The sequence below is a fragment of the Neolamprologus brichardi genome, chromosome 13 (assembly GCF_056152115.1).
Source record: "Neolamprologus brichardi isolate AB-2024 chromosome 13, ASM5615211v1, whole genome shotgun sequence".
In the NCBI taxonomy this organism is placed as follows: Eukaryota; Metazoa; Chordata; class Actinopteri; order Cichliformes; family Cichlidae; genus Neolamprologus; species Neolamprologus brichardi.
In genome coordinates this window covers 4,459,897-4,472,709 of record NC_142116.1, presented here as the reverse complement: position 1 = coordinate 4,472,709, position 12,813 = coordinate 4,459,897, and the positions used below count along the sequence as shown (strand labels likewise).

General features: G+C 39.9%; 1 protein-coding gene across 4 annotated transcripts in view; it reads left to right on the top strand.

The window, feature by feature from the left end:
- The window catches only part of nckap1 (NCK-associated protein 1), a 43,860-nt gene extending 35,474 nt beyond the window's left edge, over positions 1-8,386 (top strand). For all 4 annotated transcript variants that reach the window (XM_087849999.1, XM_087849998.1, XM_087849997.1 and 1 more), the window contains 6 exons: positions 838-918; positions 1,007-1,100; positions 1,185-1,301; positions 3,727-3,836; positions 5,817-5,906; positions 6,108-8,386. In XM_087849999.1, the coding sequence (XP_087706125.1) occupies positions 838-918; positions 1,007-1,100; positions 1,185-1,301; positions 3,727-3,836; positions 5,817-5,906; positions 6,108-6,224 (609 nt within the window). In that variant the 3' untranslated portion in view covers positions 6,225-8,386. The remainder of the gene's footprint in view (positions 1-837; positions 919-1,006; positions 1,101-1,184; positions 1,302-3,726; positions 3,837-5,816; positions 5,907-6,107) is intronic.
- The last annotated feature ends 4,427 nt before the right edge of the window (positions 8,387-12,813 follow it).

The window sequence follows — 12,813 nt, the reverse complement described above, 5'->3', positions numbered from 1 at the left end:
TTTTATACTGTAAATGGCCAAAATCAGTCTTACTAGACTGTCTCATCGACAACGACAATAGCTCGCATTATGTCCCTGTCAGGTTAAAGCTGAGTTATTATGAACAATAATAATAATAATAATAATAATGGATTGGATTTATATAGCGCTTTTTAAGGCACCCAAAGCGCTTTACAATGCCACTATTCATTCACTCTCACATTCACACACTGGTGGAAGCAAGCTACGGTTGTAGCCACAGCTGCCCTGGGGCAGACTGACAGAAGCGAGCCTGCCATATCGCGCCATCGGCCCCTCTGGCCAACACCAGTAGATGGTAGGTGAAGTGTCTTGCCCAAGGACACAACGACCAGGACAGAGAGGCCGGGGATCGAACCGGCGACCTTCCGGTTACAGATGCGCTTCCAAACCGCTTCCCTGAGTCACGGTCTCCCCGAATGATGAATACATCAATATGAATTAAACCTGGCTCTGATTCCAGCCCCTCTTGTCTTTTTAATGATAAATATGATGGTTTATACTTACTTTTCATGTTCTTTGGTCCCCTGGATTTAACAATTTAGAAGTTGGAGTTGTACTCAAAGTTTGTTAAATCTGCTTTCTGGACCAAGTTCCAGAAATGGATTAACTGACCTAAGCCTTCTAAGACTGACATTTAGCTAGTTTATTAAAAGTGAATGGATAAAAATATCAATATCAATATGAAATCACAGATTAAATTAAGACATTCAGTGTAAGTGTTGAGGTACACGTTTTCATTCAGTCTGAGATTTCCTGATAGTGGCTGCTGAAAAGCACAGTTATAAGCACAGTCTGTGTCGGTTTTGCTTTTTCCAGGTTTTGTCCTGTCACATTCCTTTCCTGGTCAGCTCAGTGGAGGATTTCAAGGACCACATTCCCCGAGAGACGGACATGAAGGTAAAACACACTGACGGGCTCGTCGAGGTAGATACGTTTCCGGATGTCTCGCTCTTTGCGTTCACGTGGATGTTTTGTCTGTTTCCAGGTGGCCATGAACGTTTACGAGCTGTCCTCAGCAGCAGGTTTACCCTGTGAGATCGACCCGGCTCTGGTGGTGGCTCTGTCCTCTCAAAAGAGCGGTGAGTCGCAAAAACACGGTCACACAAACACCATCCAGGAGCCACGCAATTCATCTGTATGACCATCACGATGTTTGTCTGCAGAGAACATCAGCCCAGAGGAGGAGTATAAGATCGCCTGTCTGCTGATGGTCTTTGTGGCAGTTTCGTTGCCAACACTTGCCAGCAACGTGATGTCGCAGTACAGCCCAGCCATCGAAGGTAGGACACCAGATTTGTTAAGAAGATCTAGTTAAAGTGACTCTCACACAGATTTTATGTTTGCAGTATGAAGTGCAATAAAGAGAAGGCACGAAACTTCAAAGACTCAAAGTGGCGGTTCATCCTAAAATCACATTTCTATATTTTCCTGTGGCCTGCAGTGCTGTGTCTCCATCTAGACTGCTTGGTGTGAGTCTGCCAGCTCTGTAGATATTATTAGCAGAGATGTCTGCTTTCTCTTGATTCTAATAGAAAGAAACGCTTCTTCCATTTTGGTATTTAAGGTGCCAAAAGGTTCATTCGGAAAAACTCAGCATTAATGTCTCTTTCCACAAATTGTGACCCAGTTACTCGGAAAAAACACACCAACCTTGCAGCGAGCATTTTCATGCAGGGACTACTTTCTGTCTTGCAAACTATGTCTGCCGTGTGCCAGTGACAGCGAGACAGGATGTAAAATTAATGGCATCCCCCCCTCAAGCTGAGCGGTAATGATAGCTCGCTGCTTGCTTCATTTATATGGAGGATGTAGGCAGTGGAAAGAAAACGTGTAAAAGGCTGGTAATGTTTAAAAACTTTTTCCTTTTCATTTTTTTTTCTTGTTGTTGTTTGAGAACCACAAAGGAAGTGCCACCTAGTAGACTGATTTTTAAAACTACTACAGGCCAGAGGTGAAGAGGAGAGTGCAGGCAGGGTGGAGTTGGCAGCCTCCCTCAAGATGCTCAGATTTGTTTGGTTGGGAGTGACCAGAACGGACATGACTAGAACTGAGTGTATCGGAGAGACGGCACAAGTGGAGCTGTTTGAAGACAAAGTTAGAGAGGTAGGATGAGATGGTTGAATATGGAGCTGCCAGACAGGAAGGAGAAGAAAAGACTGCTGAGAAGATTCATGTGGTTGGCGGGATAGAAGAGCATGCTAGACACTAGAGTCGAGAGGAAAAACATGTACATCTGATTACTGGGTTAAAAACAGTAACATGACGGTGATGCCTTCAGGTCAGGTGTCAAATAATGAGTCCCGGAGGCCAGAAGCCAGTCGGGTCCACTGAAACTGTATTTTCAAAAGTTTTCCAGCTTTTTCTGTTGGTAAACATTGATCTTCCCCACTGCCATTCACACTACATGAAATAGTTATGTAATAGATTAATAATTAAGTGAGAGAAAAGTTTCTGTTTTTCCAGTATCGCCACATTTCTAATGCTGAACACTCAGTTTTCTTATATTAGGATAAGTCAGGGATTAAATGTTTAGTTGAATGCGTTTCCACCAACAGAAAGAGGAGTTTCACTGGTTCAGCCCACTTAAGATCAGAGTGGGGCATTTGTGCTTTAGGCTTTAGGTTTCTTTATTTGTTCATTACAAATCTTTGTCATGTTCACTTTTGCTGTTAGCCTAACAAGCAGCAGTTACCTGTCATACGTGCGTTCTGCTGCACTCCAGGTGTCTTCTTTTAAAAAGTGTTTGATTTAATGACTTGACTTTGGTTTGAGGCCGGCTGAGACTCTATGGGAGGAAAAATTCTGGAGTAATTGTTGTGACTCAAATGATTACGGAACAGAAATTATAATACATGATGCACTTAAGTATATTTGTGATACAAATTGATTCCTCTCCATCATTTCGCCCTCCATTTCCTGCTCTAATATTCATTAATAAAGGGGATAATAAGCCCGTCCTGTGACTCACTGCTGGGGGAAAAAAATTCCACTTTGTAGGAAACAAAATTTACCACGTTCAACGCGCGAGACTGTTTCTGCATGCAAATGACGTCGACCTCATGCCCCAAGATTGATTTATGTGTGTTCATTAGAGCCATATTATCATCTTCATTATGTGTACTTTTTAAATAATTAATCAGTTTTAAATGTCTGTTTAGCCCATGTGACCCGTGTTTGTTTTTATTTATTTGCCTGAAAGATTTATTCAGTCATACAGACTTGATATTTAGATCCACGGAGGGGCATCGCTGCAGATACACGAGGCCTTTTGATGAGGTATCGAAGAGAGTTATAACTCAAGGTCGCGAATTATCAAGACAGCGCCACTTAACAACCTTGAAATGAAAGGCGCCATTGTTAATAAGGGACATTTGAAAAGGATAATGAGTTGTAATGGGCTCCACCATTGTTAGTATGCAGACGGCGTCCCGACGAGTGATTGGTTTTGCCGCGAGCAGGTCTTAACACGTCGCACCGGTGCAGCCACGCTAACCGTTCTCTAACCTTACGATTACACGCGCGTTTTATATTCATGTGCTTGTCATCCGTGTCACATGCGATACAGAAATGAAGCCCAGGATTGACAGATCCATGTTTTATAAGCCTGAAATTTCCTCTGCTGTGAAAGTCACATGTAAGAAATTAAACCCGAGTCAATAATCTCTCATTCTTCAGCTAATCGTGTGTGTTTGCTGCCCCCTACAGGCCACTGTAACAACATCCACTGCCTGGCCAAAGCGATCAACCAGATCGCTGCTGCTCTCTTCACCATCCACAAGGGAAGCATAGAGGACCGCCTCAAAGAGTTCCTGGCTGTAAGACACTGCATTTCTGTTACTCTTAGAGAACTTTACATTATAACTGGGGTTTCTCTAGTGTAGCACTGCGCTGTGACAGCAGCTCTGCAGGGCATCATGTCTGCATTCTGACGTAGAAGATACGCAGAATAATTCGATTCATTTAAACTTATCGGGGATATAAAATCTCTCATCATAATGTCAACATCAAACACGCGAGGTAACAAATTAAAGGAAAAACCTACAACTGAGGTATCCGGTGACTATTATACGGCTTGGAGCCGTTATCCGGGTCCCCTTTCGAAGTTATCCTGATCAGCTCTGTCCTTTGATGAAACCTTTTTATCCTAAAGGGAATGGTCTCTTTGAGGATGACAGTGTCCCAAACCTTGGGTCGTGGACTCACTGAATGGTTTGATGTGTATGAAAATTATGTGATGTAAGCAATGACCTTCGTAGTCTTTAGATCTGAGTCCAGCTGAACATCTATGTGAGCTTTTTGGTCGTCAACCGCATCAAAATACCAAATATCTTTCAGACAAATGAGTTTCAGCAACTTACAGAATCGATTTCAAGGAGAACTGAAGGGCTTATGGAAGAAACTGTTGTCCATAGAAGACTTTGTATTGACCCTGTGCAACAAGAAAATGCTAACTTCCTGGTTTGAGACCGGATGTGGGGTTGTACATTTCCGGTAGCTTTACTTTGCGGTCAATCGCTACTGCGAAGATATACTCCAAAATTGATGTCCAAAACTCGAAAACGGAACGATCGCGTTAAGTTACAAAGAGCAGAAGGTGGGAACACTCACCACTGTTGTGTCATAAAAAATCTAATGATCAATTTTGACGTTTAAAGAGTTTAGATCGATCAGTTGTTTACATCACTCAACACAAGCAGAACTGCAGCAGAAGACACATCGTCCACATTCAGAAGCACATCTCTGTACAGTGACTGGTCTTATGATTTAAACAGGCAAATGTTCAGCATTCAAACTACAGGTGAAGAATAGTCAAACCAGATGTTTCCCGTTATGTCGATATCAGCTAGTCAAGTACACACCTACACAGCATGTTAACAAACCGTGAAAAAAAGCCACACAAAAAATGAACGATTGCTGGTAAGGGTTTCTACACATTAGTATGTACGAAGGGTATGTTGTGACTTACCTTCAAAATTACAGCGGTCCCTCGCTATAACGCGGTTCATCGTTCACCTCACTGTTTCACAGATTTAGTGCAAGTTTTCATGCTTATTTTACATCACATTGTGTCCTGCGTCCTGATCGCTGCAGACGATCTCCTCCGTGACGTCTCTCCTGTACAGTACAGAATCGCTGCATCGATCGCTAGCAGTGTGACTCTGAAGTGCAGTGCTGTATGTCCACGAAACGTTTTGCACCGTCAAAAAATAAAATTGGCTACTTGATTTCTATCGCTGGTTATTTTTAGAACATAACACCCGCGATAAACGAGGGACAGCTGAGAAATATAACATTTGAATCCATTTTCTCTTTTGCTCTGAGGCGCCGGGAAAAAATATCGACAAGTCGATGAACATCATTTACAGATATATTGGGTAAATGCCCGAGACATCTGTAGAAGTGTAAATCGCCGCTTGATTCATTCATTTGCTTAACTTGTTTTGGACCGTAAACAGGGCGCAAATAGGACACCGGAAACAAAGCTCCCCACAGGAGTTTCCGCACCGGAAGTAGTATATGCTAACGTGCACATAGTCAATTGTGGCTCATTATTACCAACAGTCTGTGTTATAAGAAGTACAGAGTAGACAAGCAGTCATGAAGTGCTTACATGACTTTGAAGCTCCAGTAATTATGCAGTTAAGTCAGATTTTCTTTGATAAATTTGGAAATGGTGTGTAATTTCCCATTTTTTGTCAAGAAATTCTAACGTTTAGTTAAAACTGATACGAAAACAAAACCGAAGCTTGACTCGAGAGACTCTTAACATCAGTCTGTAACATGTTTCTGTGTAGCTGGCCTCATCCAGCCTGCTGAAGATCGGTCAGGAAACGGACAAGATGACGACACGTAACAGAGAATCTGTCTACCTGCTGCTGGACATGGTAAGAAAACTACGTACAGGAGGCTTTATCTGTTGAGGCTTGTTCCTCTTTTAAAAGTAAAACATCCTAAAAAGCAACTATCAAAGCTATATCAGGATGTGAAAAAGTGCAGAACTATTTTTAACATTCAAGTTTACTTCTGAGTATTACCGTATATTTACAATCGTCTAAGAGCTGTTCTGCATTTCATTTCTGCTTCAGATTGTGCAGGAGTCTCCCTTCCTCACCATGGACCTGCTGGAGTCCTGTTTCCCTTACGTCCTGTTGCGAAACGCCTACCACGCCGTCTACAAACAGAGCATCAGCGCTAATGCATAGACACACACACAGACACTAACCACACAAAGGCATACCTTATAGTCTGCTATTGAATGGGGGTACAAACAAAACAAATACACACTACCAGACTACACTAAATCCAAACTAAACACACTAATCTATGCCTACAAAGCCTCAGCGTGTTCGGACAAAAAAGCAACACTGTCGGCATTTAACACTAAACGAGTAGCATTTAAAACAAATCCACTCAAAATATAAGAAGAGCGTACGAAACACAAGCGCTCGAATTAAAAAGAGGGAAAAAACACAACATATGAACAGAAACACACGAGCTGGATGAAGTTGGGGGATCAGTGTCTTTATTTTAATCGTACCGTTTCCATGATGTTGCCAGGGACCACGACCATAGCAACACAAAAAATACATAATGTTTGGTTGGTATAAAAGAACAAAAGTATAAATATATAGTATATATATATAGTTGACACTAAAATATTTTTTTTCTCCTTTGTTTTGTTTTTTTTGTTTGTTTTTTTAATTTTGCAATGAAAGTTTTGAGAACTTTAGTGGCCAGCTGATAACTACTATGTGGTGATGGATTTTTGGATGCTTACTTTGAGAATGCAAATGATTCTGATGTTTTTGTGGGGTTTATTATTATTATTATTATATTTCTTTTATGGATGCGGGGTGAGGATTCCTGTGTTGATACTGAAAGACACGTTGCTCGTTAATCTGAGTTTACACACGCGTACAGATAAACAATCCCGAGCAGATCTACGGTTCCAAACACTAATCTTCAACCATTTCCTAGCAAACAAACAAACACACACACACACACACACACACACACACACACACACACATTCAGACAGACACACACTTGTATAACATGGTGATGTTTTCTTTCTTTTTTTTCTAGCTAGTCGTAACATGAACATTTTGTGGGTAAAGATATAATATCTGTATTCTACTTTGATGTGAAGCTGTCTGTTTTTAATGTTTATGTTTTGTTACTTTTATGACGACGACAATGACGATTTGCCAAATGTGTTGACACTAAACAAAAGAAAAGTGTGTATCAGGGCTTGGAAGGATTGGAGTGTTGACAAGTGGTGAGAAATGCCATTTTTTGGGGGCGTTTTCAGTGTTTGACGCCAGCTCTGCGGCAGCTCTGTTAAACTCTTACAGTGGGAACAAGCAAAAGAAAACACTTGCAAGTATTCCCCTCAGCTCCCCTGACTTACGCTGCAGTAGGTGCTACATGTTGTCTGCGGTAGAGTAAAACTACAAAATAACCCCTAATCAGAACGAGTCCACTCGTGGCTCCTGGAAAGGAGCTTCGTTGTTCTTTTGAAGCCCTACTGAAGCAGCTGGGGGAAGCACGCCTTACTCAAAGGCACCTTAGCAGCAGCTGATGATAGCTGACCATCTATAGTCCAGTTATATAACTGTTTAACTTTAATACTAAGGTCATTTTAACCACCTAACACTAATAAAAAAAACATAAGATGAACTGGAGCTGCAATAAGAATAAAAAAACAAACAATTATTATTCACCCTCAGTGCCGCTTTCACTGGATTTGCAAATTCTGGTCGAAGGGGCATCCACCAATGACTCTTACATATTTGCGACGGTTGTGTGGGACCTTAAAGGACAGATGGACAACTTTTACAAAGTGCAGTCTGATTTTTATTTTCTTCCTCAATCAGAGCACAGCAGGGGCTACGTAATGAGACACAAACCTTACTCTCCTTAAGTTAGCCCTTTGCTAGTGTAATACTAACCCCAGGGCTCTGTCTGAAGGTCATTCTGCATACTACTCATGACTTTTAACCACTGCTGGAGTTATTCTGCAAGTGGCTGCAAAGTGAAGTCATATTTACAGAATGTAGCAGGAACACAGGAAAATGTTCAAAGAGGTGTTTCTTCTGTGGCGAGTCGGTAGTTTGCATTATGAGCTTGTAAGGACAGATCCGTGGACACATTCTGCCATTTGATGTGGAATGGTTGCTGTTTTACTTTATAACTTTTTTTTTTCTTCTCTTTTTTTTGTGTTTCTGATTCCAACTTGTAACTTAAAATGACATGAATAAAATAAACTTTAGGGCTGTGTCAGACCTGAACTCTGAGTGTGTGCCACTACCTGCGATGAATGAGGTAAAAACCGGTAAATATGAACACACAAGGGTAATTCACAGTCAGGTGACAAGTTAGACTTTAACCAATCTACTCAGGACTCCTGCAATGATCTACAAGTAAACAACTGTTACAAAAAATCAATAATAAGATGTTTCTTTTTGTTACTTTTTGTTATTTTATTCAATTATTCAAGATTTTATGGCATTCCTAACAAAACTACTTTGGTAGCCTTGCAGTGTCATAGAAAAGCCACCAGGGGGCATCCAAGATGAAGACAAAAAGTATACAGTAAATTCCTGGTGGCTGAGGGTGTAGCATATATGTTGTCAAATTTGACAAGTTATTGCAGTTATTTATAAGTGATGCCGATCACGTACGCAGAAGAACAACATATGGTAATAAAAAACATAACTCATCTTCAAAGTAATCCATTATAATAATAATACGTGATACATTTAGTAATTCCTCATCAAATCCAGTTTATTTGAAGAAAAACAAAAGTAGATGTAGACAAATGCATCATGATGCAGAATTGCAGCAAATTAAAGTTGCAGTTTCCAGTGCTTGGATGCAGATTTTTGAAACCATTCAGTGAGTAAAATGATGAGAAGCTATAATAAGTTGACATTTCTAATGTCAGCAACAAACTGCTGGAATCAAATCTCAAGAACACTTTTAAAATTAAATGCAACACAACAGAACTTTTATATGGTGTGCAGTTTAATAAGACACAAAAAGAAGGGGGAGGGACAATGACCTTTGCACCTGAGTGTAGCCAGTAATATTTGTGCTTTTCCAGTTAGATGACAGAATGTTTGAAGGATGTTTTATAAAGCTTTAGGGTCAACCCGACAATCAATGCAACCTTCGATCAGATAAGATATGCTCTGCCAACAAGCTGCAATCTCACTGTGGACATTTTGAAAACTTCTGGTGGGAAATGTATACAAATTAAAATTAATACATGTATAAATACATATTTGAAAATCCTCCTAATCACGTAGAAGAGAGGTTGGATGATAACATTTTTGCTACATTTTCATTTATTCTATATTTTTGAAATTTGCCAACTATGTATTAGATCCCATCTTATATCTAGTTGCTATCCAATGTAGCTAATGTAATGTAGGTAGAATTAAATGTACCTAGATTCATTTCCTCCTTGATATTTAAAAACTTGATATAAAATGTATAAACAAACAATTGTATAAACAATTTTCCTCCATATATTAAGACAAGCTTGAGATGATAATGTTTAGTTTCCCACCAGAAGCATTTAAAAGTCATCTGGGACAGTTTAAGGTTCTTTTTAAATCAATTTTGTTTAAGGAAAAAACATTTCTGCCCTTATTTATGAACTAAATCTGAGCTCATTTTAATTGTTATGTATTTGGGTGTTAGTTGTGGTCAGGTGACTGTCAGCTGGGCTGTTCCCCTTTTGTTTAAAGTGAAGATGCTGGTTGAACACGTTTCTTTACCTACTGTGATTAAAACCTTAACTGAGCTTTTCTATAACCTCCCCGCAGGTCAGCTTTCCCAACAAGCCCGGACATGCACAGTAGCTGCTTGACTTGGATGGAGATGGATGTTTGAATCCGTCTTGGGGTTTGTCCAGAATATCCACAAATAAATTTGGCCGCCTGTTCAGTGCTGAGGTTTCTCTGCTGGACTAGTCGTCCTGAGCGCTGCCTTCCTCCTCTTCCTCTGGCACAGAGCTTTCCAGCTTACCTGCACAGACACACGCGACAAATGTACCAAAGTCTGCTGAGTGAATTTCAGTTTCTACTGTATTCGAATGATTCTCATACACCTTGAAGGTGTATGCATTTAATTACCTACGCAATGAAAAGAAACCATTACATGATCATAATATTGTCATATAATTAACTTGAGTGTAGCACTTCAATCTTTGTAAAAGCTTTCTGTCGTGTTGTCAAAACACTAGAGAAGCTCGTGTTTTGACAAAACAAGAGAAGCTTTATATAATAAATACTTAATGAACGACAGCTTTACAATATTATTGTCTTTGGCTTCTGAAATACATTCATGTTCTGTAGCACAAATGACTCAGAAACATATTTAAAAATGGTAAATAGCCTGTATTTGTATAGTGCTTTACTAATCCCTAAGGACCCCAAAGCGCTTTACACACCCAGTCATCCACCCATTCACGCACACTGGTGACAGCAAGCTACATTGTAGCCACAGCCACCCTGGGGCGCACTGACAGAGGCGAGGCTGCCAGATACTGGCGCCACCGGGCCCTCTGACCACCACCAGTAGGCAACGGGTGAAGTGTCTTGCCCAAGGACACAACGACCGAGACTGTCCAAGCCGGGGCTCGAACCGGCAACCTTCCGATTACAAGGCAAACTCCCAACTCTTGAGCCACGATCTCCCTTAGTGGATCAAAAAGGCAAAGATGTCCAAGTATTTACTGATATTTACTCTGTTTAAACTATTTTTTCATGCCTGTTATGCAGTTATTCCTCAGCCCTGTAAGCTCCCACCCGACTCCTCCATGAACTGCATGAGTACAAGAGTTTCGGTTTGATGGGCAGCATCCAACTTTTAGTTTTCTAGCAGTTAGAAGTCATTAAAGGAGAACACTGTACTACACTGGAAAATGAGAGGTAAACATCCAAACACAACTACAGCCTTATCGTATCAGACGGTAAATGCGTGTAGCTCATACGTGTAGCTTCTTTACAGTCTTTCCTCATTTGTTGCATAATGAAATGTGTCAGCATCATGGACGTGTGAAGCGAGCCTTTAATTGTGAGATTAGAAACTGAAATCAGAGTAAGAGCTCAGTCAGACTTTTATGTTTATTTCTTAGCATTTTTACTCTTCTCTCATTTCAAAATATTTTTTTCTCAAATCAATAGAATAATAATATAAATTAATTCTTGTTAGTCTTATCAAGGCAGTGGTTTAAATGACACTGAGCCAGCTGTAAGGTCACATGTCTGACTTTTATTTTGAACTGTAAATCAACCAAGATAAACTTTGAGAAAAGTTGGTCAGCTGATGGTTATTCAGAGTTGAAATGTTTGCCCAGAACAGGAAGAGACCTCTGGAAGAATCAGGAGGGGCAGCTGTCAGCTGCAGCTGGAAGGTGAGGAGACAGAGCGAGAAAGAGAAGCACGGAGAGATGACCAAACCAAACTACAGGTGAGAGCAGGAAAGATAATGACACTGCAATTATGGCTTATAATGAAACACCCTGCTGTCCACGCAGAATCTGAAATAGTTATTTGTGTTCATGGACATGAATTGTCAGCACAAGTTTGTAGATAATGTGTTGGGTTTCTGTAGTAATCAGAAACATCTGTGACACGTACTTTTTCTAGATAAAGCTTTGCAACAGTAACCAAGAAACCAGGTTTTAAAAACGTGACAGACGCTGTGGTCAGTGCCTCCAAAAAAGTTAGTACATTAAAAAAAAAAAAAGGTCTTACAATGATACAAAAATCTGTTTGTAAACTCCTCCTACATGGTCTGTCACACAGGTACATCTTCCACCTCATATGATGACATCATCATGCTTCCCAAAATGACACATTTGTAGCTCGTGCTCCTATAACACCTTCTAAAAGCATATTATGATTTTAATTGCATGACTGTAACATGCACTTATATCAACAAGCCTTTTATATACACAATAGATCGTGACGTTAACTATTTGACTAACTATTTGACTACTACTTATCCGCCTAGCAACCACCTAACGATGTATTAATAACACAAATGAAGTGTGAAAATCTGAGATGCGTGTGCAGCATTGGGCTGTTTTTGTGAGAGGTGAAGTGATTTGTTCCACCATCAACCTTTCCGAACACCAAATGGGAATTCTTAGATTTTTAAAAGTGGAAAATATGAATTTTGCCATTATGTCCATGAATCAGAAGTGCAAGGAAAGAGTTAACCTGGTGAGATCACAGTAATTGATGAAGACCTTCGAGTTTTTCTCCTAATTCTCATTAACTGGAGGACAAAAAATTTAAATAATGAACACACAAAAGTATTTGGTAGAGCTTGCTGATCCCATACAGTTATCATAGTCCTCCTCAGTATTCCCATTTATAAATACAGATTTGTTTATCAATCTGTTACTGTTACACCATGTAAAGGCATCACTGCTAATAATAATCATAACCATTGTCATAATGATATATCTGTACTAGGGGTGCAATGATACACAAAATTCACGGTTCGGTTCGATACTTTGGTGTCACGGTTCGATATTTTTTCGATGCAAAAAAAATGTTCATGCCTTTTTAATTTGTCATTTATTAAAATTATAAATATATATTTTAAGTCAAAAGTACAGTTTTTAAATTTAATGTTGCTGAAACAACAAAGGGATAAAATAATAAATCTATCTGATTGAGAAATCCCTCATCTTTGGAAAAGAGAGTTTATTACAGAGAAATGGCTCTTTCCAAAATAAAAGCTATACTATACGCTTCTTCTGGGCTATAT